The 26,116-nt window shown below is 53.4% G+C and overlaps 5 protein-coding genes and 1 non-coding gene across 6 annotated transcripts; 3 read left to right on the forward strand and 3 right to left on the reverse strand.

Moving 5' to 3' along the window:
• Nucleotides 1-78: 78 nt before the first annotated feature.
• Nucleotides 79-1,984, reverse strand: B0T15DRAFT_488042 (putative cytochrome P450; the record flags this gene model as incomplete). The annotated part of the gene is made up of 7 exons (XM_062866469.1): nt 79-283; nt 375-535; nt 607-871; nt 943-1,225; nt 1,303-1,704; nt 1,777-1,846; nt 1,901-1,984. The coding sequence occupies 7 exons, from the start codon at nt 1,982-1,984 to the stop codon at nt 79-81; spliced, it is 1,470 nt and encodes a 489-aa protein (XP_062717685.1).
• Nucleotides 1,985-2,438: 454 nt separating this feature from the next.
• B0T15DRAFT_544963 (cytochrome P450) lies at nt 2,439-4,722 on the forward strand. Its single transcript, XM_062870115.1, has 4 exons — nt 2,439-2,982; nt 3,079-3,690; nt 3,778-3,959; nt 4,041-4,722. Exons 1-4 carry the CDS (start codon nt 2,583-2,585, stop codon nt 4,566-4,568), a joined length of 1,722 nt encoding a protein of 573 aa, XP_062717686.1. The 5' UTR covers nt 2,439-2,582; the 3' UTR covers nt 4,569-4,722.
• A 2,182-nt stretch (nt 4,723-6,904) lies between these two features.
• B0T15DRAFT_423863 (transferase family-domain-containing protein) lies at nt 6,905-8,575 on the reverse strand (the record flags this gene model as incomplete). The annotated part of the gene is made up of 1 exon (XM_062865600.1): nt 6,905-8,575. A coding segment is annotated over exon 1 (1,509 nt), but the record flags the coding sequence as incomplete, so codon positions are not given.
• A 377-nt stretch (nt 8,576-8,952) lies between these two features.
• Nucleotides 8,953-10,560, forward strand: B0T15DRAFT_563624 (uncharacterized protein; the record flags this gene model as incomplete). The annotated part of the gene is made up of 2 exons (XM_062870626.1): nt 8,953-10,065; nt 10,131-10,560. The coding sequence occupies exons 1-2, from the start codon at nt 9,080-9,082 to the stop codon at nt 10,558-10,560; spliced, it is 1,416 nt and encodes a 471-aa protein (XP_062717688.1). The 5' UTR covers nt 8,953-9,079.
• A 686-nt stretch (nt 10,561-11,246) lies between these two features.
• B0T15DRAFT_515142 (uncharacterized protein) lies at nt 11,247-12,928 on the forward strand (the record flags this gene model as incomplete). The annotated part of the gene is made up of 4 exons (XM_062868162.1): nt 11,247-11,313; nt 11,372-12,454; nt 12,687-12,796; nt 12,830-12,928. 4 exons carry the CDS (start codon nt 11,247-11,249, stop codon nt 12,926-12,928), a joined length of 1,359 nt encoding a protein of 452 aa, XP_062717689.1.
• Nucleotides 12,929-25,531: 12,603 nt separating this feature from the next.
• Nucleotides 25,532-25,608, reverse strand: B0T15DRAFT_t213. Its single transcript has one exon. It is a non-coding gene; the product is annotated as a tRNA-OTHER (tRNA).
• Between the last annotated feature and the right edge of the window lie 508 nt (nt 25,609-26,116).

A 26,116-nucleotide genomic window follows, 5' to 3' on the forward strand; every position in this document is an offset into this window, starting at 1 on the left:
ACTGATGACTTGGTTAAGCTGCCATATCAACCCCAAATTGGTCTCTCGTTGCCAGAGCCACAGTGCCACATTTAAGCTCTAGTGCTCAAGCTCGCCCAACTCGCACGGTGGAACTTCATCGTTTCTGCGCGCCCGCTCCTCGAACAAGACATGCACCGGCGCCTTCCACCACATGACATAGCAACGCGAAGCCGCCTCCCAGTCGAGGTCATTGTCGACCAGCTTCAGGTCGTAGCGGAAGAGCATCTTGGACAGACACGACGCCATCTCGAGGAATGCAAAGCTGGAACGGAGTCTCAGTCAGCACTCAGGAGTCTGCGGCAAGGTGGGAACACCATAATACTACTAGTAAGACTCTCGGGGGTATGGCATACTTGCGACCGATGCACGCCCGATACCCGAGCGAAAAGGGTTGGCTGGCCTCGGTAACGTCGGCGCAGTCCGGGTCGAGCCAGCGCTCGGGCTTGAAGGTCATAGGGTCATGGAAATACTGCGGGTCGTGCGTGACAGTCCAGGCGCTGGTGTAGACTTCGGTCTATGGATGTTGTCAGCAATGACAGGGTTACAAGCAGAGAATGTCATATCTATTATGGTAGAAGTACATACCCCTTTCGGCACCCAATACCCGTCAATCTCGCACCCCGGCGACACGCGTGGGAAACCCTGCGAGCCCGGCGGGTGGATGCGCAGAGCCTCCTGGATGACGGCCTGCAAGTAAGGCAGCTGCTGGGCGGATGTAGCGTCGATCTCGGAGTACGACTTGTACCGGGACCGTATCTCGTGCGTCAGCTTCTCGAGCGTGCCGGGCGTCTTGAGAAGGTAGTACACGGCCGCTGCGAGGGCGGTCGCTGTGGTCTCGCCGCCGGCGATGCTGGAGGATCTCAGTAAACCACGAGACACCATCAACAGACCTTGCGAGAAAGAAAGAAAGAAAAGCCTTACATCAAGGTGGAAGCATGGGCCGTCATCTCCTCCTGCGACACATCGCCGCTGCGGACCTTGTTGACGATGTGGGTGAAGAAATCCTGGCGAGGTGTAGACGCGTCAAGACGCTTCTGTACCTTTGCTCGGCTGTACATAGAGTGCTCTTCCCGCACTCCCGAGACAAGCGACGGGAGTAAAACGCGGCCGAGAACGGCCAGAACCTTGAATCTGCGGAGATTGTCGACCATGGTCACTTCAAAGAGGTGCTTGAGAATGAGGTCCATCCAGCTGTGGTGTTCCTCTGGTTCGGGGGTTGGAAGGTCTCAGATTAGCACTTTGTTCAACTGCTACTAAGAGTAGCAAGGACTTTGAACGAACCTTTCTCGACACATCCGAAGCCTTCGCCAAACGCCATCTCCCCGAGGATATCAAAGGCCGCCATCTCCAACCATTCGACCACATTGATCCCCTTACCCACACTCTTTTCGCTTAGCGGCCCCAGCTTCTCAACAAATCGATCTAGACATGCCTGCACGATGGGTTCCTGGGCCGCCAGGGCCTTCACCGAAAAGGCAGCCGTCAGGTTCTTCTTCTTGCGGGCGTGGATGGTGGGATTGCGCTCCGACCCAACGCAGCCCGTCTTGTAGGCGCCGCCGAAGATGTCGTAGAATTCGCCTTTGATGAGGTGGTCCTTTCCTGGACCCGGGAAGCCGTAGATGGCTTTCCAGGAGCCCACAGAGGCAAACGAGAGCTCGTTGGGGGAGACCCGGAAGACGGGGCCTACTAGGATATCAGCGTGTCTTTCTCTTTCTTTCTTTGGCTGTCTCACTGGCTTGAGTGGAGGGTACAAACCGTATTCCTGGTGCGCTCTCTGTATGACACGATGCGACCGCCCGCGCATGGTGTGCCAAAGCCGCCATAGCTGTGTGTCATGTCTCAGCTTGTGCCCTGTAGAGAAGACGTCATTTATTCTCACCAGTGATGATCGAGCCAAAGGCGGGCCGGGAAACCGAGCAAGCGGGTGGAAGTACAGGTTGTACATCATATTCAGCACGACCATCGCGAGGACGAGGGCGATGGCCTCCCGCCAGCCCGCCTGCGCTTGGAGGTGGTGTAGGTTGTCCATTTTCGCCACTCGTCTGAGCGTTTGAACATGGACGCCTCGAGAGACGCGGCTGAGTGTCTCCTGCCACTGGCGGTGCCGGTCCATCGTAATGGCCGGATCAGTCTCGACGCCGCTTCCTTCAGGTCGTGCCCTACGGACCGAGGTTTACAATAGAAGTAGTAATGGAAATACATGGGACCGCTTCACAGGGGGCGCTCTTGGTCTCCAGTCCCCAACCAGCACCCTGATGGGCAAGTATGGCAATTTACAATGGAGCACCGGTGTGCCGCTCAATCCAGTAATGACCGGGAGCAGGGGGGTGGCAAGCCGACAGGGTGCATCTGGATGCATGCAGCATGCAACACCGCTGCGGCTGACTTCGCTGACCTCGCACAACATCCGATTGGCACTTCCGGCTATTGACAAGACGGGCTAGCTAGCTATGGGTGTACCCCTCACACACAGACTGCACAGCTTAGTATAAGTGCTCGTCGACAATGAGGCAATACTCCTAGTGTTGATGCCCGAATGATGACAGCGACAATACACAACCATGGCACCGGCCTCCCTCAGCATCGTCGCGCTTCTCGTGGGCGCCCAAATCATCTACACATCCCTCCGGTTCCTGCGCAACCTCCGAGCAGCCCAGCGATCCGGCCTGCCCTACACGTGGTCGCCGGTGCACGAGCTCGAGGCGCCCGCGTTCATCACGGACGGGTTTCTGCGCTGGTACTACAAAGACTACCTGCAGCAGGGTAAGGGATGGCCGCGGTGGGCACGCTTCATGATCAAGGACTGGCAGTATGAGGACCGTGGGCGAGCGACCCACGAGTACGGCGACTGCTTCCTGGTCGTCACCTTCAACAGCCTGATGTGCTACATCAGTGACCCCAACGCTGCGTCGAGGCTGGTCACACGCCGTAAAGCCTTCGTCAAGCCGCCCGACAAGATGAGTGAGTTCTTTCCTTCCCTATTTGACTCTACGACTAGTAGTACTTGGTATCACTGTTGGGTCTCAGTAAACATTTAATTCACGCCCATTTTGTCAGAAATTCTCGAGCCCTTTGGTCCCAACGTGGTTTCGGTCGAGGGCGACCTTTGGAAGTTCCACTTGGGCATCACGCTACCGCCCCTGGCAGCCGAGGCCGTAGCGCGGCTTGTCTGGGAAGAGACGGCGCGGCAGGTCGACATGATGGTGGCGGCGTGGCGGCCCGAAGACAGCATGAAGGAACGCATCTACGCGCTGACCATGAACACCATGTCGCTGGCGGGCTTCGGGCACCAGGCCGAGTGGGGAGAAGGGGACCGGCCCGACCGGGTGCCGCCGGGCCATGAGTACTCGCTCGTGAGCGCCCTGACGCACGTCGTCTCCCACCTTCCGCACATCCTGCTGCTCCCGCGTTTGGTGCTCCGCTGGTCGCCGTGGCCGGTTGCCTACCGCGCCGCCAACGAGCTCGACCAGTACATCGACGATATGCTGGCCGAGGAGCGTGAGAGGCTAGAGCGTGGCGACGCCGGCGAGGCATACCGCGAGAACTTGCTTACTGCCGTGCTGAGGTCCAACATCGCGGCCGAGAAGAGCAAGGATGCGGCCGCCATCGGCCGGACCGCCCTCACACACGAAGAGATCAAGGGCAATGTCTTTATCTTTCTCGTCGCCGGTATGTGTGCTCCTCTCATATCCCGGGATGTTCACAACACACACTTTCAATCCAGTTGTTCTGACCATGGACCGCGGATTGTGACAGGATATGATACGACGGCGAATACGGCGCTGTTTAGCAGTCTTGTGTTGGCTCTCCACAAGGAAGTCCAGGACCGCATCCTCCAAGAGATCGATGCCGTCTACCATCGGGCGCAGAAAGCGGGCCGGTCGGAGCTGTCGTACACCGATGACTTCCCTCAGTTCCGCTATCTTGTTGCCTTTATGGTGCGCCTCCCTTTACGTCTTAGTATTTCTCCGGTGTGGTTTCGTGACTACCCGTACTTAACTACTAACGACCATCCGCAGTACGAAGTGATGCGTGTCTTCCCTATTGTGCAAACACTTGGCCGCGTCGCAGTCGGCGAGCAGGAAGTGCCTCTCATCAAGGGCGGCCACGTGGTTCCCGACGGATCCTACCTCGTGGTCAACAACACAGCGATCCACTACAACCCGGAAATTTGGCCCAGCCCGGAGGTCATCGAACCGCGGCGCTGGCTGGTTGCGGATCCGCACGGGCTGGACCCGGCCAAGCCCCTGACGCCCGAGCAGGAGGCCGAGATCGCCGCCGGCAGCGTGCCCATTCCCGGCAACCGCAGGGGCACCTTCCTCTCATTTGGGGAAGGGCCGCGCGCCTGTCTGGGCCGCAGCTTTGCGAGGGTCGAGTTTGTTGCCATCATGTCGCGCATGTTGAGAAACTACCGGTTGGAGATGACCGACCACGATGCAGAAAAGGCCGCCCGTGTGCTCAGAACCGCACGCTTGCGCAGTGGTAGTGGGCCGGTGACGCTGATCCCCCCGGAGGACGTGCCCATGCGGCTGGTGCCGAGGAAGTAGTCCGAGGCTGTAGGACATCTATAGGAGAGAGAGGGAGAGGTGGTGTAGTGTATCATTGTGTATCGCAGAGCATACAGCCAACGGAGCTAGAACAGTACCTACGCCATTCCAAGTACAGTATTGGCTGTATCGGTAATAGTATTTGACATTATCAACTAGTTATACAGAATCCTGCCTGTTAGATGGTCTGCCACACCCGTAGAGTGGTAGGAATATACGACATGGCTCTAACGTAAGTGTATAGCGAAAGTTACATGCATACGAAAGTTACACTAAACCATACCCCCTTAACTTTATCTATATTAATTCCACCCAACCAGCTCAAAACGAACGAAACTACTCGGAATCGTCTTCCTCGGACGTTTCAACAACTATCTGACAGGTACGCGCATTGTGGCCAGGCTCGCCGCAGTTGCCACAATGCCGCGCGCGTGTCTCAACCCTCGGCTTCCGACCACTACCCGCCTGCGTTTCCTCCTTAATCTGTACCTCAACGTCTCTCTGGCCCTGCAGATCCTATGCATCCTATACAGAAAGTGATCCTCCTTGTCGGAGCCGTTGTTTTTTAACCCTTCGGCGCTTGCTTAGTGCCTCATTTGCTGCTCGGAGGCTCTAGTTCTCTGCCCTTAACAATGCCAACTGATATATAACCTTGGACGTCCCTTTAGCAAACATATTAACCGCCCTTAAAATCTCAGTTGGAGAGCTATTTTGATGCCGGGTAATTCGATTCTTGATGAGGGTAGATTGCGAGAAGGCTTCGATTAGGTTATTCGGGGTCTTAGAAACCCAGGCGTAGGCACTACTAGGCGGCGAGTTTAAGGGCGTTGGTATCTTTAGACGGATATCGAGCTACGAGATTACTTTCTCGGGATTAAAAGGAGCAATTCTAGCACCTCGAAAACCTCCTTGAATGTTTTCAGGAGTTATAGCGGCTTAGAAAGCGGCATAGAATATAGGAAAGAAGTCCTCCTTAGTAATATAGGTTATGCTTGCCTATATTATCCCCTCGATCTGCTTACTATATGCCGTCTTAAATAGGCTGAAACACCTAATATCGAGCGGCTAAAGAATATAAGATAAATAGGGAGGCATATAAAGGATAATAATATTATTCTCCTTACAATAGAGCTCGAAGTCGGTCGAGTGGTGGCTATCGTAGCCGTCGAGGACTAGGAGGCAATAAACCCCAGCTATTCAAGCTTTAGTATACTTATCGAAGTACTAAATCTATTCTAGGCCTCTTTCGTTGGTTGTCCAACCGTTTTCGGATATTATAATAACCCAGTCCTTTGGCAATAGGCTATTCTCGTACCAAGAGGAGAGGTAATATTTGCCCTTGACGATAATAAACGGTGGGATTGCCTAGCCAGTCGTATTAACGCCCTGGATCACCGTTGCCTACTTGCGATTGCCAGGCTGCTTCGACTTTACCCTGCCATGCCGTTCGGAGCTCGTAACAACTATTGCCGTTAAGATAATACCCATCTGAAACCCAGTCTTATCGAAGTTGTAGATATCAGCCTCCTAGATACCGTACTTTACGATTGTATTCTATATAAGCGCAAACCAACCACGAATAATCTCTAGATCTTCGTATTAGGCCCTCTAGTAGTTATATTTCCAATTAAAACGTATAGTAAGCTCTAGGTGCCGTTTGACGAAGGTTGAAGCCCAACGCGTTCCGACGCGTCCCGCGTTACGTTCGGCAAGCAGCCAATCGACTATATCTTCTATACCAGACAAGCGGGGAGGAAATCCTTTAGAATCCAGGTCAAGGATATATTGAACAATGACAGCCTCCTTTAAATCGGTCAATTTCCGCGAGTTGGCTGGAATATCGTGTCGTGACTGCTGACCGCGCCGACGGCGGCTGAGCTTCATTGGGTCCACAGAAAAGATCCGAGCTGCAGCTCTAAGACTTCGGATCATTCTCTAGAGCCTGGAGGGCTAAGATAACTTGGCTTTCGTCGTTTTTCTGAGGCATGTTAGGTTGTAGAGGAAGTGGGTATAGAAGTAAGATGTCGCGTTGGTATGGTTTAGTGTAACTTTCGCATGTATGTAACTTTCGCTATACACCTACGTTAACGTTACTCGTATAATCCGAGCAAGACGGAAGCATGATCTCCCCACCATGTCAGCCATGCGCTCCACAAGCGCGGCAGCGTTTTAGGGCGCCGTCATTCGGACGACACGGAGCGACGGAGGTCCAAGTGAAGGAAGCTCCAATATACTGGGTTCGTCACATGCACGTCGGGTGACTGCTATTATTTCGTAACTATTTGTAAATTAAATATCAAATCAATGGTCTTCCGGCCAAGCCTCCGTCTCTAGTGACATAACAGCTGGGCAAATTGAGCAAACTCAGGGTCCTGTTCAAGCAAGGCCATCTCGTCCACCGTCAGCGACACCAACACCTCTGCGCCACCTTCCATGCGCATTGGCAGAATATTGCAGTTCCGGCAGACCAGGTCCAGCAGCCGGCGCTCCGGCCGGATGTAATCGGGGATACCACGGTTGGCAAACAGCTTGCCTCCAAAGCTCATGTCCATGGCCGGCAGCGACAACCAGCTGCTGAAGCACGCCTCGGCACCGTCAAACGTGGCGAACGGCCACCGCAGGGTATCGGCCGTGTACCCCGGCAGCCGCGTGGCCGCCAGCCCAAACACACTCAGAGCGCGCTCGCGGGTGATGCTCGCCACCGCCTGCCGGACGGCTCGGACCACGGCCACGAGCGGCGTCTCGGGTGCCACCAGCTCGGCCACGGGCAGTCGCGTCGTTACAATGTACACCAGCGTGCCCATGTACTGCCACGGCAGCGTGTCGCCAAACAGGATGCGCCCGTTCAGCGTCGTGTCCAGCTCCGCGACCGCCCCGGGCCTGCTGTATGCCGGATCCTCGGGCGCGGCAGCTCGACGAGCCCGCATGATGCACCGCCAGAGCAGCGCCATCAGGGCATCGTTCGCCGTTGCCGTCGCCATTCCCTGCTCCTTCCCCTCTCCCCCACTTCCTTGACCCTCACCGTGACTATTATTTGCCTCCGCCGCCACAGAAGTCAACTTCCCAAACGCAGCCGCCGACACATAAAAAATACTCGTCCGCATCGGCGGCGGGAGCACTCTCGGGGCCAGCGGTTCCGACCCGGGCGGGAGCAAGCCGAGCACGCGCCAGTCGGCCTCGGTCCCTTCAGCCACGGGCGCGCCCGCCTTCTGCCAGGCCTTGACCAGCAGCTCGTAGTCGCAGGCATCGGGCGGGATCTCGAGCAGCGGTGCGGTGGCGCTAATTGCCTCGCCCTCCTGCAGCAGGCGCATGTGCTTAGCCCACATGCGCAGGAAGAGCACGCCGCTCATGCCGTCGGCCAGCGGGTGGAAGATCGACACACCGAGCAGCAGGCCGCCGACCACATCGTTGGCTTGCGCCAGCAGTAAAGGCACGCCCTCGGAGCTGTCGAGGTCGAAGTGCGCTCGCCCCGGCGGCAGGAGCTGGGCGCCGTCGAGGAGATCCTGCGGGAGAGCCTCGTCGATCAGCTCGTCGTAGTCCGGCCAGGAGGCGCGGAGGTCGTGGTGCAGCACCTCGGGGGTCCAGTCCAGGTGTTCGCGGGCTTCGAGGCGTCCGGCGACGGGGTTGTCTTCTGTAGGCGGGATAGCGAAGGCGCGGCGCCGGAGGAGCGGGAGTTCATCGGCTGCGGCGCGGAGCGACGCCTGGAGCAGGTCCAGCGCTTGGTCGTGCGTTACGCCGGGTTGCAGACGGAAGGTGAAGATCAAGCTGGGGAAGAAGCGAGGCATGATGTTATCCATCGCGTTCAGCGGGAAGCGTTGAGGCGGCGCCATGCTGCTGGCTTGCATCCGTGGTCCAACAGACTCTCACTCAACTCCAGCACTCTAATGGCCACGAACAGCAAACACGGTTGATGCAGGTATAATTCGAGGCGTCAGGGGCACTCCGTCCCGCTAACATCGCCGTAAGTCATAGTGTGCGGATGCGACTCGCTGCATACACAGTAACCCTCGCTCAGTGTCATCGTGTTTGTCTAGACTTTGGTATGCGGCCTCATTCGGTGCAATGCTAACCGGTAAGGAGCGCCGGTCGGCACTGTCCGTTTCCAGAGGTTGCATTCAGCCGCTTATTGCTCGAAGAGGAAGTTGCCGCAAGGGGGGCGGGATGTAAGCTGAGGCTCGGCATCCCGTGTGGGTTACTGGCTTTTTGTCAACTACTAGTGTCTCTACATTTGTAGATCAACCGTTGGGAGACTCAACGAATTATGCTATCCGCTTGGGTGGTGGTAGTTGCAAAACGGTAATCACCGTAGACAATACGCTTGTGTTGATAAGAAAAACGGCAGAGCCCAATACTGGTAGAATGCTGACCCGCAGCTGGGTTCTCACGGATGTTTCGGCCCTGGCCAATATTCAAATTCCAATGTTGACATTGGCTTTTGTTTTGCCCCCGACTCCATATAGAGACAGCGAGGTGACGAGACTATTGGCGAGAACTCCGAAGAGAAAGCAAGCATGGATGACATCTCAGAGGACGCGACCATCCTGGCGCTCAGTCCGCTGGACAACCTCATGGTTCCGTGCTGGGTCAAGCTGCTCTTCTACTTCCCGCTGCCGGTAGACGCCAGCGTGTCCGAGACGTACGAGTTACTACGCAAGGGCCTCTCCATGGCCGTGACAGACATGCCCATCTGCGGGGGCACAGTACATTTCCGGCCGCAAGACCGCCCCGGGTGGAAGCCGAACCAGCTCGAGGTGCGCATCCCCAAGGCTGTCGGCAAAAACGGCATGTTTCCGCTCGATCTGAAGGACCTGAGAGACCAGCTCTCGTACGAAGACCTCCGGAAGGCGGGCTTTGACCCGGAGCACATTGACACCGAGCTGCTGATGACGCGGTCGTGCAACACGAACCTGGCCGCGGGCATCGAAGCCGTCGCCGCCCAGGCAAATTTCGTCAAGGGCGGCTGCCTGCTCGGCCTAGCTGTGTGGCACAACGTAGCCGACGCCCATGGGACCTACATCTTTGCCAGGGCATGGGCGTCCCACTGCCGCAAGCTGCAGACCGAGCCGGGGTACGAGGCAGCTTGGAAGGCCAACTTTGCGGGCACGGGCGCGGGCAACGGCAGGGACGACCGGACCGTCCTGGCCGAGATGTGGGAACAGGGGGGGAAGCCAGGCGCCGCGACAGACCGGCAGTGGTCGATCCTAGGCCTGTTCCCGCCGAGCGTGCCCGACGCCCCTCGTCTCAACGACGTGCTGGCCGCCTTGATGAGCGGCGCATATGGAGAAATGAAGAAAGTGCGCAGCGCCGTCTTCTCCGTGCCCGAGAGCTCGTTGGAGCAGCTCCGCCGCGACGCCGCCGTGTCAGCCAAGACGACCATCACCTCTCTGGAAGCTCTGCACGCCCTGCTGTGGCGCTGCACCATGAAGGCGCGCTACCCCCTCCCTGCCGACAACAACAAGGAGGAGCCGTCCATCTACCAGATCGCGCTGGACGGGCGGTCGCGGCTCGGCGGCGACCCCTTTTTGAGACTTACCTAGGCGACGCCTTCTTCTTTGCGACTAGTACGCTGCCGCTGACCACTGTCCTGGGCCCGTCGGGCGTAGAGGCCCTGGGCGCGCTGGCCGAGACGCTGCACGCGACGCTGGACGGCATCTCGCGCGCGGATCTGCTGGCTGCCTTTGGCGCCGCGCATGACCTGGATGGGTATGCGAATCTGGCCTACTCGCTCGCTGGTGTCGCGGGCGCCAGCATGATCGTTGTGCCGCAGGACTACATTTCGCTGCCAACTCTGGACTTCGGCCCCGCGATAGGCACTCCCGTCTGCGAGCGGCCGCCCGGAGATGAGTGGAACGGCCTTTTCCGGCGGACTGTCATCCTGCCGGCTGCGTCGGGCAAGGGCTTGGAGGTCTTGGTTTCCTTGTATGAGGAGGAGATGCAGAATCTGAAGGCTGACGGGGAATTTGTTAGATATGCAAAGGTGTCATCGGGCTAGTACTAAAACTGGAGTGGCCCGTCCGGCGAGGACGGAGCGGAAATCCATCGGGAAAGGGTAGGTAATGGGAGTTTGACAGAATCCGTTTCAGTACGTTCAGTGGCTATAAATGCTCTGTCAAATCCTCCTGAGTTGCAATTATAACTTCTGGTTGCCATGGACAAATGGTGAACTGGCAAAAGCCGTAAGCCAGAAGAATCTTGCGTAGTCCGAGTCCCGATTCCCCAGTCCCGACTCCTGGGCCCGCTCCTTCTCTGTGCCAGCCTTCTCCACGAGCTGTGCAAACTCCGGGCTGCTCCAGTTAGGAATGAAATCTCGCACAATGCACTTTGCAATTGCAACCCCGTCGGCGTCTTCCTTTCCGGCACGCAGGTCATGCATGGCGTAAGCGGAGCACGCGGCCGCAAGACTGCAGCCACCAAAGACGGAGGGAATAAAATGGTTTCCCTTAGTGCCATAATGTCGATTCAGGCATTTGTCCTTTGTGCGCCGCAGAACTCCTACCCTCACCACATCGACCCTTGAACATTCTCCCCCCTCTCCCCAAACACCCCCCCCCCCCCCCCCCCCCCCCCCCCCCCCCCCCCCCCCCCCCCCCCCCCCCCCCCCCCCGGCAGGGCGCGTATCCCATTCTCACCCCACCGTCCCCAACTGGCGCCAGTGTCTATTTTGTCCAAATAGCCGGCATGGCCCGAGCCAGACGTAACTGGACTGCCGAGGAAGATTATGCCTTGCGTAAAGCGGTCAATCAAGGTACGTTTGGCCCAGGCCGTGTGGTGCACCTGACCACATGCTTAACGCTCTTTGGCAGCCCTCACACAATCTCGGCCACTGCTATGGCGGGAACTGGCAAAGTCTGTCCCGGGTCGGTCCAACAAAGACTGTCGGCGGCGGTGGTGGAATAGCTTAGTAGCTGGCAGGACCAAAGGCCCGTGGTCGGGAGAAGAGGACGAACGGCTGATCGAGGCTGTACAGGAGTTCGGCTTTGCCTGGACTCAGGTAGCCAAGACAGTCATGACCAGAAATGCGGACCAATGCGCGAGCCATTGGAATCAGGTGCTGGACCCTGCCATCAACCACTGTGACTGGACGTCGAAAGAAGATGCCCGCCTGCTCCACGAAGTCCTGTCGCACGGGACAAACTGGGCCACAATTGCCATCTCGCACACGCCCAAGCGGACAACATTGGCGCTCAAGAACCGCTATTCGGCGCTACGGCTATGTGCACAGCACAGCACCAAGAGGATGGAGGCTCAGGGCCGCAAGAGCCCCAGAGATATCGCGGTAGCTCCTGGCTTAGACACGACTATGGCGGGCCCTGAGCCAGCAATCTCTGATGTGGATACAAATACTGCTCATACTAGAAAGCAGCTAAAGCCGCCAAACTCCACACTGGACGACAAGCCGATGGAGATTGATAATGGGGGCAAAGGCGACCGTATAGATAGCGGATTCGTTAGCGGCAACGAGGACGATTATAACAATGCGGTGTCGCCTGGCCTGGCCACCTCCGTGTCCCAAACGGCTCAGGAGCGGGACCTATTGCACTCGGCAAGCGTATCTTCGACCATGTGGCCCGACTACTTTGATGGCCCCGGCATGGACGCGGCCTTCCAGCCCGAGACGCCGCCGCACGACAGGATAACGCCTTTAACGACTCCAGTCCACCCGAGGTGCTGGGTGCCCGAGTTCATGGCGGATCCGGCCGCGGTCTCCATCCAGCCCGAGCCGCCCTACAAAGGCGACTTCATGGCGCCTGTCTCTACTCCTCTGTCTCCGAGTAGTAATCCTTACCTTGATCCAAGGCTATTAGGGATTATATCTAGAAGTTCCGTGGGCCTTGTTGCCGAATTCGATAATGGTATCAATAACAGGATTACTCCCCATCCCTGCCGTGAGTCCATTCCCCGAGTTTTTGTTGGCCCTTTTAGCCGGCTGTACCGAATCCCTTCCAGCAATATAATGAGTTGGCCTTGTTTCGACGAGCCGACTAACGCATATCGACATAGAGGTGGATATGCTTGCCGATTCAGAAGCGTCTGACTTTGCCGGCCGGTCTATGAACAGCTCCCTACTCTTATCTTGCGGCAATGATATGATCTCACCTTGCACGACCACGACAACAGGTACCGAGTCATCCGTTGGGTCGCCGCCGGCTAGCATTGACCCTCGCAATCTTACTTCGGGATGCGGTAGTGCGGGTCGCCCAAGGAGTCACATTCCACTCTCCTACAAGGTAACTTTGACTACGGTGTGTACGAGTGGGCAGATCGAAGCCGTCATGGCGAGCTTGGAGGCTATCGGGATGTCGGTGTCGATGAGGCTCGAGCCTATAGCACTCGCAAGGAGAGGCGGGGAGGAGGAGTAGCAGTGTACTTAACACACCCTTTTTCGAGGTTGGGTGGGGCCAATACGATTATATCACTACTGATGGTGCGCCAGACGGATTCCGCCAGGGGGACGTTGTGACTCGTTGGAACTGTCAAGTTCGATAATGTATGCCGGAGCCCCATCCTTCATTGACGCTTTCGGTGAGAACGATCAGTACCTGTTAGAATAGTGCTGGGTAGAAACGAACCTTAGGGCTCGACATATAACCTTCGAGATACAGCTCGGTTCCTCTATCACTTGCGGCGCTCATGTGCTCTCTCATGTAACGGCACATAGTATCTTTTCGATTGAAGACCTTAGCGCAGCTGGGCCGTACGCACGGCAGGCGATGTAACGGGCTGAGCCCGAGGTGGGCCTCGGGGACCCTCGGCCACCCCAACCCCGGACCACCGGGCCTACCTCAGCTTATTAGCGGTTCATGGACCGCCAAGTTCTCTCGTTTTCCTTTTCTTTCTTCAAGATCAGTGTACTTGTAGAGTCGTCATCAATCAGTTGCAAATATACTCGTTGAGACTGTTACAGGCACGCCGCCGGTCAGCCTTGCCTGTGACATGCGATCCGCTTTTGACGAAGGGGAAAAAACGCTAAACGACAGCTAAATCCCGGCCACCCGGCTCCTATAAAGAACGAAATGAAAGAGAAATAGAAACCCTCGTGGTGTCTCTGCTCGGCAAAGCCTACGACGACGGCGGTTTGGAAGCCATGCGCAAAGTGCTAGAGGAGGTGCCGGCCGATCTCGAGGACGTGCTCAACAAGCTCTTGAGCAAAGACGATTCGAATAAGGCCGAGACGATAGGCATGCCCCAATGGGTGCTGCTCAGCCGGCGGCCGCCGAAGCCCGAAGAGCTCTTCTTTGCCGTGCTGGCGGGCACGGCACCAGAGTAAACTGAACCGTGGGACCGATGTCACCGATCACGGGTCACAAGCCGCATCATCCAACGGCGCATCACCGCCTCGTCCAGGGGCCTTATTGAGGCGCGAACAGGAGACACAGGGTCGGTGCAGTTCATCCATCTATTGGTCAATGACTTCCTGTTCCGGAACCAGAGGCTGCAGACGCTGGATTTAAAAGTTTGGTCCCTTCCTCATTATCTTAGTAGTATCCCCAAGGCCTAGCCATTGACATTTGACTTGGACCAGCTAGTTACATAGCAGCAAGAACAGGCTCGGACATGGCTAGCAGAGGAGGGAACGCACCGCTTAGCATAGGGGGGCCATCAGCGCAAATGGAAGTAGGGCCTTGGACCGTTCTACTTAGAGTATTAGCGGAATGGGAAGACTATATATTCTCTTGGGAAGGTCCTCGGACAGAGTTAGTCAGGGGCTTCGGATATATAAGGAAATAACTAATTGAAAAACACGATAGTAGCAATAATAGGAGTTAACTAAACAAAATGAAATGATATAATAGTAACCGAAATTTAGGTCTTGTGACGAAACCCAGGCAGTCCTGCCTCTGAAAGGGTTCTTATGTCGAAGGTATCACTAATTAGTCGGGCTATAGGTCTCGGTGAAGCCAGAAGGTTCACAATAAGTGCACAAGCAATTGTCTCAATAGTAGGTAAGGTGAATGCTCACTGGAGAACTCCCAGAGTCCTCTAGAACGAATGACTTTATACTATATAGTTCCTTGGTCGCCCGTAGTCACTATCATCCTTGAGCGTCTATGTCCTTATGGTCGCTGGTGTTCCTGAGCGACCCTATCGCGCCTTGCTATAGGGCTACCTTATTCCGTTGTGACGGTATGGTGCAATTGACAGGGTCGATGCCGGCTGTAGATCCACTCAATTCTATGAATCTAAGTCTGAAGAAGGAAAGGAAGAGTTCTGGGTCGGTCGGCCCAGAATTACATGAAGATATTTCCCTTTGTGGGTCACGTAATCTGTGCCCCACAACAACAGTTCCACCGAGGTCGTGGGTTCGACCCCCATCTGAGGCGGCGATACCTATACCGACCGTGACATCCGTCATCCCGATTAGCCATTCGCCCTAGAGTATATCTCCACTGGGCCGTGGTATATGGTTGGTTCGTGATACGATGCCCCCTCTTGATATCTTTCGTCTCGAAAGATCGAGGTCGCTATTTCAAATAGTGCTAACATGTATTATAAGCGAGCCAAAACATATAACGTATATTATCAGCGAGTGACCTATATCAGCCAGTGACCTAGCTTAACAAATTTAGCAGGACTGCATCCAAATGTATGATAAGAAATTGATATCGCTCCTAACAATTTTCTTATCAAGGTTTGGCCTGCAGCTCTGCTAAATTTATTAAGCTGGGTCACTCGCTGATATGAGTCACTTGCTGATACTATACGTTAAGCAAAGTCGAACACTTGGCATAACGCGTCTTCTCTCCATTCTGACGGTGGAACGCACCGACCATGATGATGATATCATTTATATATATAATGATTCATTATACCAAGTGATGATTCATTATGCATGTTCTATTACATCATGCATGCGAGCTCAGACCTACTCGCATCCTGTATTTAAAGCCTACCTTGCAGTCTCGAGGATTTCTTTCCTCCTACAAGTTCAATATTCTTGCAATGCAGTCAGTTTACCACTAGAGGCTTGACCCTAGCCTTGAACGACGGCCCTCGTGATATCCACCTAATATATCTTCTACTTCAAAAGGAAGCCAGGGTAATTTTAGCTCTCAAAGCTGTTTAAAGCAACAAGGAACTAAGCTTCTGAGCTGTAGCTAAGCTATATAACGTGCTAGTTATGACTCTCTATAACCGGCGTGCTAGCCGACCTATATAACGCGATACTATGCCTAACTCGTGCCGGCTCACCAATGGCGAAGAGAAGGCTCTTGTTCAGTATATAATTGAGCTACCTAAGCGAGCCTTTCCACTGAAACTATATAGTATAGAAGATATGGCCAATTAACTACTATATATAACGTGCATTATAAGCGAGCCGAATATATAAGCGAGTTGAACACTTTCCACTATACTACCAACAATATCCTCAATTATAAAACAATAACACTAGGAGCTGACAATAATTACATTATGTGACGAAACCACAAGCAGTCCTGCCTCTGAAAGGGTTCGCCGGTCGAAGGTAACTGCTGGTCGGACTATAGGTCTCGGTGAAGCCAAAAGGTTCACAACAATGCTTGCCGCAATGTCTGCACAATAGGTATGGGCTATTGCTTGTAATTGCTCACTGGAGAACTCCCAGAGTCCTCCAGGACAAGTGACTAGCTATCCTATATAGTATGGTTCTTTCTATGGATCACGGCCTCCCTCTGGTGATCCCTTATACTGGATTACCTTGGATCACTAGTGATCCCTTGTGAGCCTTATACCTGGATTACCAAGCCTTCCCTATGCCAAGTGTGATCCTCTTCTGATTGGTCCGTTCCTGGACCGGAACAATTGGACGCGGGCGTCGCCCGTAGGACATGCAGGTCGGCCCTACCGGCCGCTGCAGGTTAATTCATGATACGATGCCCCCTCTCTAGGGCTGTTTGTCCCGAAAGCCTAAGTTTGTTTCAAATAACGCCAACATCCTATATTATAAGTATACTATATACCTTTCTTTTTCCCTTTCTTAAGAGGTGCTAATATAATGATAGACTATATCTATAAGCGTCAGTCTAAGAAAGCCTAAGAGCATATGGCTTTCGCGTCTTTTATCGAATCCTCTAGAGTAGATATTATACCTTGTTCTTAGTATTTCAAGTATAACCTTGCTTGCTATATCGTATAGAACTCCTCTTATTATAACGAATATATTTATCGCGGTCGTTCTTATAATGGTTCTAGTATAGTATCGTCTTATAGGCTATATTCCCTTTTCCCCTTATAGTATAGTATCTAACTTTTCTTAATGATAAAGATTATATCCGAGCAGAAGTGTTTAGAATAGGAAAAGGCCGATGCTAAAGAGGCGCTCTTTGTTCTTCAAACTCAGTTGTAGACTGCCATTGGTCGTCTCGCTAGGTTATAGCGTTAGAGGCGTTTCTTAAAGGAGCAGGGTTCCAAGTTATTCCGTCGTAGTATATAATCGTTAGAGGAGATAGAGGTAGAAGACTATTGGATTTAGGAGTCCGAATCCCGTATAGTTAGCGATATTTAGGCGCTTAGGGTGGACGTTCCTTTCGACTGGGGTTCTTTAGGACTTGACTTGTCCGATATTGACCTGGCCGCTCTAGCGGAACCGTCATCCAAGGTCGATCCGGGTCCTTCTAGTAGGACTTCCTTGGTTCCTTAGGGCAGTAGGGGTTTATAGTTAGTAGTGGTCAGGTCTTAGTCGCACCTGCCGTACGTGTCGTATTATAGCGTGGCTGCCTATAGCCGCTCTTTCCTGCCTGTGGTTCTTAATCTGATTCTTGTTACCTATGCCTTGTCTCTATATGAGTGGCTTTACTGTAGGGTAAGGCGACTTATACGGAGATTTTTGCGCCTTCCTCCTGGTCGGTCTAGGTTCTACCGGTGGAATTCCCTTAGTTTTTCTATATAGTTAAGGTGTTCTGCCAGTTCCTATAAGTTGTCTTCTAGTCCGAAGTCGAGCTATTTGATCAAGTACTCTAGCCTTCTATTAGCTATTCGCGAGTCTAAAATTTCTTTAACGTCCTATTCTTTTTCTTTATTCTCGGCTTCGATATCCTTTATAACCTATATGTTCCTAGATGCTAGTTCAAGGAGCAAGATATAGAAGATATTAATACATAGCTTTATCGTTGATAGTAACGAAAGTCGGTAGTTGGATGTCGAAATTCTTGCGTTGATTTTGAATGGTCTAATTTTTCTAAAATCGAGTTTCTAGCTTGGCCGTTTCGTTCTTAAATTCCGAGAAATAAGGTAGATTATATCTCCTCTCTTAAGGCGAGGTCCCTCGAGCTAATATTTATTATAGTACTCCTTTATCCTAAGCCTAACGAACTTGAGTTCTTCCTTTAGTATTATATATAGTATATATATTTTTTCTGCCTTGACTTTTACCCTAGGTACTATAATACCTAGTCCCTGGTATAAATCTGCTTTATAACTAAAGTTCGCGAAGAACGGAGTGACCTTTGTTGTCTCTATTGGCGTTATATTATATATAAGCTGTACTGCTAGCAATAGATTAACCTAGTTGTCCTGTTAGAAGTTGATGAACGTTCTAAGGTATTGTTTGATGATCTGGTTAAGCCTTTTTATCTGGCTATCTGTCTGTGGGTAGTATGTTATTGAGAGCTTGCTTTTCATGCCTAATCGCTCTATAAGCGCTTGCTAAAACTTTGATGCGAACTTAGTATCTCGATCTATAATCTATTCTTCTGGCTATCTATAAACTGCTATAATATGCCGATAGATTATATCTATAAGTTGCTCTGCTAACTATAATTCTTTATATGGGAAGAAGTAGCTCTACTTGGTAAGTCGGTTAACTATAGTGAGAATACTATTGTACTTTGTTCTAGTAGTCGAATCTTTCGAAAGTAGTAGTTTGGTGATAAAATCTATCGTTACCGAACTCTATGGTCGTTCTATAACTGGCAACGGCTCTAAGAGCCTATATGGTTTATATTGTGCCGACTTGCTTCGATTGCAGAGGTTGCATTCCTATATAATGGTTTTAACTCTGGTCCTAAGTCCTAGGAAGTTGTAGTATTGCCGAACCTTGGCGACTATTTTAACGATTCCTATATATCCTCCGAGTTTCGACTTGTAGATTATCTTGATTAATTCCGTTTGATCCTATAGTGCGATATAGGCCTTGCTATTGTACTATAACGCTCTGTCTCTCCAAGAGACGCCTGCCTTCTCGTCTATATTGTTCTGCTTCCGTCCTTGGAAGTCTTTTACTAGCTGTTCTTCCCTGAAGACTATATAGCATTCTTCAAACGGTTGCAGAGGTTGTATGCCGGGATCTTTATCCTATCGTAGAAGCGTGTCGTTATCGAGATCTTCTATCGGTTGGGGAGCATACTATAAGGAACCGTCTGGCTATTGTTAAAGTAATAGTAGCAAGGCTTCTAGTTGGCTGTTCCTGAAGTGATCTGGCCTCCTGCTCAATTGTCACGAATTAACCAACGGCAGGCTGCAGGGCAGACGGCCGTATGTGGGGACGCGGGGGCGTCCCGAGCCAATCATTTGGACAACTAGGCGGACCAGTCAGAGACAGGCAAAGGTGCTAAGGTGCCAATACCGCTGAGCACTCTGCAGGATGTAAGCGATCAGAGTGATCAGGGGCATATCACGATGAGCACCTGGGTGCTCATCGAATCGAAGTACTGAGCACCCAAGAAGATAGCTAGTATATAGTCACTCGTTCTGGAGGACTCTGGGAGTTCTCCAGTGAGCAATATTACAAGCAATAGCCCATACCTATTGTGCAGACATTGCGGCAAGCATTGTTGTGAACCTTTTGGCTTCACCGAGACCTACAGTCCGACCAGCAGTTACCTTCGACCGGCGAACCCTTTCAGAGGCAGGACTGCCTGTGGTTTCGTCACACGTTGCTCACTCCCTTTGACTCTGTCACGGTTCAGATCGAAGGTACCACCGACCATCATGGCGCCCCAGACACCTAGCACCCCGGAATCCCAGAGCCAGGCCGCAACCATGCGACAGATGCAGCAGGCTCTCGAGACTCTCAACGCCAAAATCGCCCAGCTTGAGGCCGAAAACGGCCATATGCAACAGCTCGTCAACGAGGCCTACAACGGCAAGCCCAAGGACAAAGCCAAACTCGAAGCACCCCCCAAGTACGGAGGCGACAAAGAAGGACTCGCTGGATTCCTTACATCCATGAGGGCCTACCTCAAGTACTACCCGGACAAGTTTGCGGACGAATCCGCCAAAGTCATGTTCATCTCCTCGCGGCTCGAGGGGAAGGCACTTCGATGGTTTGAACCCACCCTTAAGGATTGGCTAACCAACAGTGCGGACGCTCAGGACGATTTCACCATTGAAATTTTCAAATCATACGACAAATTTGAACAGGAAATCCAGAAGGTGTTCGGAGACCATGATGAGAAGCTCCACGCGCAGGAGCGACTCGCACGCCTGAGGCAGACAAAGTCGGCGGCTGCCTACGCCATGCAGTTCCGCCAGGATTCACTTCGGTGCGAGATCAATGACGAAGGTCTTATGCAGTTGTTCTACGATGGCTTGAAGGAAGAAGTCAAGGATGAACTGTATCAAAAGGACCGACCCGACACGCTTGACGAATATATCGCCATGGCTATCCGCATTGACGACCGGATTTATGCCAGGCGCCAGCAGCGCAAGGGACGCGGAACGCAGCCTACATTCGTCAAGGCAAACGACAAAAAGAAGCGACAGTACCCCAGCACGTCGCATGGCACCCACGCTGGTCCAATGGACGTGGACGCCACCCAGCGTGAGGATAAAGGACGGAAGGACAAGTCCCAGGCCACCTGTTTCAATTGCGGCAAGAAAGGGCACTTCAAGCGGGAGTGCCGCAGCAAGAAGAACTGGAAGCAGGTGCCCGGCAAGGAAAATGCCACGATCGACAAGTCAACCCGCGTGGTTGAAGTGGCTGCGGCAAGCTACACCGAGGATGACTTCGACGACGCAGTTGACCGAGGCATGGCTGAAGGAAGCATCGATGACTCCTCTCGGTCAGGAAGCAATAGCCCCCACGTTACGTTCGAAGAACCCATCACAGGCTACGACATTGCCGCCGCCGCAGCATCACAACTCGCAGAAGGTTGGGGATTCCAGTTGACCCAGAATGAAGAAGGTCAATGGAGGACACGACAATCGGACAACGAACCCGTTGGCCCGAACCCCATCTTTCTCGCCCAGCGCCTTCAGGAGGCTGAAGAGGAACAAGCCGAGCTTCGAACAATTACCCGAAGACTCGCAGAAGAAAAGGCTCAGGCCATGAGCCAACTAGAATTCGTCAAGGCCAAGTTGGTCAGGGTCCAGGAAGAGCACCACTCGAACTTGTGGGATGGACCAGCACAGGACCTAAGCCAGGGCAGGGGGAATAATGGAATCAAGAACCCCGAGGCTGAATACCAGAAGGCCCAGAACCAGCGAAGACTCAAGGGGCAGGAACCACAAGATTGGGACACTTTTTGGAATAAGAAGCCGTACAACGGCGTCGGGGACAGCAACGCGGTACGCATCTGGATTGGATTCGGCCCGCGCTACGAACCCCACGAACAAGACGCACTTCGACTCCAACCCCAGCGATACGACCACGTCTACGTCCCATGGTTCCAGTGCATCGCGCACGAATGCCGATACCATTTTCGATCAAAATTCGACAACGACTTTTGGCCCGACAGGCCTACCGACCAAAACGGAGAACCTCGACCAGTCCCGTGGGTTTGGGACGCAGGGACCGGCGCCGACCAGTCCCTATGGAAGGTCGAAAGGACCAACGCATACGACAGAATCAGGGTGACACCGCGAAGAACCCAGCCAGAAGACTGCCAGCGGTGGCCCAATAGCACTCGACAGTGCAAGAGCCAGGATTGCTTAATCCATATGCAAGCGAAGCTCCAAGAACATCACGAACGCAAGACACATACACGAAGATGGATGACGCCTCGCGAACGACGAGAGGAAGGAAGAAGAGCCAACGAAATTCGACAATTATTCGAAGAACTCCCGAGACTTGGACCGCAGGACGGCAACCAAGAGGCACAGGAGGATGGGGACGCCTATCCAGACGCCAGGACGGAGTTGGGAAACGGCTCAGGGCCCTCCGAGGGGCCCGGAAACCACTAAATCCATCACAACAACGACAGATCCGCGGGTGCAGGAAGAACCACGCAAGGAAAAGGATCTACGACCTCCCAGCGAGCAAAAAGGAAGCCGCTGCGATTCAGAACGACAAGCCCGATGACAGAATCTGGGTTATGGCATACTGGAAAGGATTCCAAACATTGGCACTGGTAGATGGAGGATCTCAGGTCGACCTCATCTCGCCAACACTTGTCAATCGACTTAGGATCCCGTGGAGGATCAAGAAGAAACAGCACATCGTTAAAGGACCATTCGACACCCAATGGGTACGACGGGAAACGGAACCACTTGAGATCACGGTGGAAGGGAAAACCACCAGAGTGGTGTTTGACATTGTTGAAATGGGGCCTAAGAAGGACATGATTCTAGGACGCCCATGGCATCGAGACTACGACCCAGACATCAGTTGGAAGGGAGGTGGCCACCTACGACCTCGGGAACAGAGGCCGTATCCGACCAACGAGATGGAAAGCGCAGACGACGGATCGCAGCAGGGAAGATCGCCCCGGAAGGCGGCCCCTATGGATCCACCGCAAGAGACGGACAGTGCCAGGCAGCGCACTACGGACTCAGGAAGAGGCGGCAGTCACCAGGAAGAACAGCGGGAATCGGCAAGACCAGGCCAGAGACGACGCCACTTGCGACGATGCCCTCGCACGGCTCAGAGAGACACAGACGACATCGAAATCGCTGTCATCTCAATCGATGAGACCGGAGAATTTGAATTCCAGGATTGGGTCACCTGGAGGGAAGCGGCCAGTATCACGGCCGGAGACAAGTTCTCGTACTACCGGAGTACAGAGAAGAACGCGGAAACGGGCAAAATCCCAGCGGAATACCAAGGACACCCGGCGTTCGAAGCAAAGCATCTTAAGGGGCTACCAGACCATGGACCTTGGGATCACGAAATCAAACTCAAGGAAGGAGCCCAATTGAAGTTCTTCAAGGTGTACCACACCAACGAAAAACAAGATGCTGAGTTAAGGAGATATCTTGAGGAGAATCTCAAGATAGGGCATATCAGACCATCGACATCACCGGCGGGCTACCCAGTCCTATTCGTTCCAAAGAAGGATGGGAAGCTTCGGATGTGTGTGGACTACCGACAGCTGAACGGAGAGACGGTAAAGAACCGGTACCCCTTGCCACTTATCTCGCGGCTTCGAGACCAGTTGGCAGGCGCCCGTTACTTTACTCGCCTCGACCTTCCAACAGCGTACGCCCACATTCGCATCAAGGAAGGGGATGAATGGAAGACAGCGTTTCGCACTCCCTACGGCCATTACGAGTACCTCGTAATGCCCTTCGGATTGACAAACGCACCGGCAACCTTCCAGGCGGTCGTTGATCATGCGATCCGCCCATTCCTCGACCGATTCGCAGTCTGTTACCTAGACGACATCCTCATCTTCTCCAAAACACTCGAGGAACACAAGGAACACGTGAGGGCAGTGCTAAACGCACTCCACGAGCATAAATTGTCAGTCAACAAGGACAAGAGCGAATTCCATGTTACGAAAACAGTGTTTCTTGGATACGAAATTTCGCCTGGCAGAATCAGGATGGAGCCAGCGAAGATCGAAGCGATCAAAACATGGCCACGACCAACAACAACGACAGAGGTGCGAGGATTCATCGGATTCGCCAATTTCTACCGAATGTTCATCAGGAACTTTGGCGACCTTGCACGACCATTGCACGAACTCACGAAGAAAGACATCGAGTTCCGGTGGGAAGCCGAGCACGAACAAGCGTTTCAGAAGATCCGCGACGCAATCATCGCCGATCCAGTGCTCTGGTTACCAGACCCACGGAAGCCATTTGAGGTGGAAACCGACGCATCCGATTATGCGATCGGGGGACAACTTGGTCAGCGCGATGAACATGGGAAGTTACACCCAGTTGCATTCTTTTCGAAAAAGCTCGAAGGACCACGACTCAACTACCCAATCCACGACAAAGAGTTGCTAGCCATCATCGAAGCCTTTCAAGAATGGAGACCATACCTCAGCGGCACAACCCACGAAGTCCAGGTCTATACAGACCACAAGAACTTGCGGTACTTCACTACCACCAAGGTGTTGAACGGACGACAGACTCGATGGGCAGAATTCCTTTCAGAGTTCAACTTCAAAATCAATTACAAAAAAGGCTCGGAAAACGCACGGGCAGATGCGTTGAGCAGGAGGCCAGATCACTTCAGGAACAGCCAACCAGAAGCCTCGCCACCATTACTTCAACAACAGCCAGACGGTTCCCTACGGCACGCTCCCCAACCGATGGAAGATCTCGATGACGACACGCTTCCACGACAGGACGAAGATCCCGGCACACAACCTCTGCAACCGTTTGAAGAATGCTGCGCAGTCTTCAGGGAAGAACGGCTAGGAAAAGACTTCCAAGACCGGAAGCAGAACGATGCAGACGAGAAGGCAGGCATCTCTTGGAGAGATGGAGCGTTATGGTACAACGGCAAGGCCTACGTCGCACCACAGGATCAAACGGAATTAATCAGGACAATCCACGAGTCAAAACTCGGAGGACACATGGGAATCGCCAAAACAGTCGCCAAGGTTCGGCAACACTACGACTTCCCAGGACTCAGGACCAGAGTCAAGACTGTTGTGCAGGAATGCGACCTCTGCAATAGAAGCAAGTCGGCACGGCACAAACCATACGGGTTCTTGGAACCATTGCCAGTTGCAGAACGACCATGGAGTTCGGTGACGATGGACTTTATCACCAAACTACCGCTTTCGAAAGACTCGACTACCGGAACGAAGTATGACAGCATCCTCACTGTGGTTGATCGACTCACCAAGTGGAGCTACTTCTTCCCATACAAAGAATCATGGTCAGCAGAGCAACTTGCGGATACGATCTATCGGCACATCGCAGCAGTTCATGGGTGGCCGGAAGAATGGATCACAGACCGAGACACCAAATTCGCATCAAAGTTCTGGCAAACGCTTATGAAGCGTTTGGGCACGAAAAGCAAGCTTTCAACAGCATACCACCCGCAGACAGATGGCCAGACAGAAAGGCTCAACCAGATCGTCGAACAATATCTCAGGACGTTCGTCAACTTCCAGCAAGACGACTGGGTTGATCTATTGCCAGCGGCACAGCTTGCATACAATACAACGCCAACGGAGACAACAAAGGTCACTCCGTTCTTCGCGAACTTTGGTTACGAAGCAGATTTACGCCAGGGACCAGATGTCACGGTACCCAGGGCAAAAATCAAGGCGGAGAAGATGCATGCACTGCATGCAATGCTAAAAGAAGAACTCGAGTTCGTCAGACTCAGGATGAAGGAGTACTACGACAAACATCGGCTCGAGGGACCTCGCCTTGAGAGAGGAGACATGGTCTACCTCATTTCCCGGAATTTGAGAACGAAACGGCCAAGCCAGAAGCTCGACTTCAGAAAGATTGGACCATTCAAAATCGACGCAAGAATCTCGAGATCCAACTATCGACTTTCGCTACCATCAACGATGAAGCTACGCACCAACGTCTTCCATATCTCGCTCCTCGAACCAGCACCCAGGAACGCACGGGTTGCAAAGGACATCGAAGCCGAGGACGAAGAAGAAGAATGGGACGTTGAGGAAATCTTGGATTCACGAATAGCCAACGGAAGGCTAGAATACTTGATCAAATGGCTCGACTTCGGGCCAGAAGACAACTCATGGGAACCAGCAGAACACCTCAGCTGCGCAGAAAAACTAAGAGAATTCCACCGAAGGAACCCAGACCGCCCAGGAAGGAGGAAAAACGCAAAAGCTGACCGTGTTCTGGGTGACGACTTGCACGACGTCATCCCATACCACAGCCAGCAGTAGCACAGATGGGATTTGAACCCATGGTCTCCCAGAGCAATCACTCGGGTGTGATAACCAAGCTACACCACTGAGCCATTTCATTTGTCGGGAAACAGGCAACAAGAATCAGATTGAGAACCCCAGGCAGGAAAGAGCGGCTGCAGGCAGCCACGCTACAACACGACACGCACGGCAGGCGCGACCAAGACCCGACCACCACCAGCTACGAACCCCCACTACCTTGAGAAACCGGAGGGCTCCCACCACCAGAACCCTGTGGAGCCAGAAACGAGGGACCTCCCCCAACAACACTCCAGTCTATAGGAACGTCCGACAACCAGTTGGGATCCAAGTGATCCGACGAAGCAGGACCTGGAGCAAGGAAATCCGACAAAGAAGGCGAAGCGGTAGTACCTAGGGACGCTGCTGCCGTGCCATCCGAAGGCAGAGCGGCCAGGGAAGCCTGCTCCGACTCCTCCTTCTCCTCCTCGTCCAACAAACGAGACTCCCGACGGAAGGCTGCACGAGCCCTCTCCTCCAACGCCCGCGACTGTTGCTCCAAACGAAGTAATTTGCTAATCGTGGCCCGACGCTCGGCATCAA

The sequence above is a fragment of the Chaetomium strumarium genome (assembly GCF_033439665.1).
Source record: "Chaetomium strumarium strain CBS 333.67 chromosome Unknown B0T15scaffold_8, whole genome shotgun sequence".
Classification (NCBI taxonomy): Eukaryota; Fungi; Ascomycota; class Sordariomycetes; order Sordariales; family Chaetomiaceae; genus Chaetomium; species Chaetomium strumarium.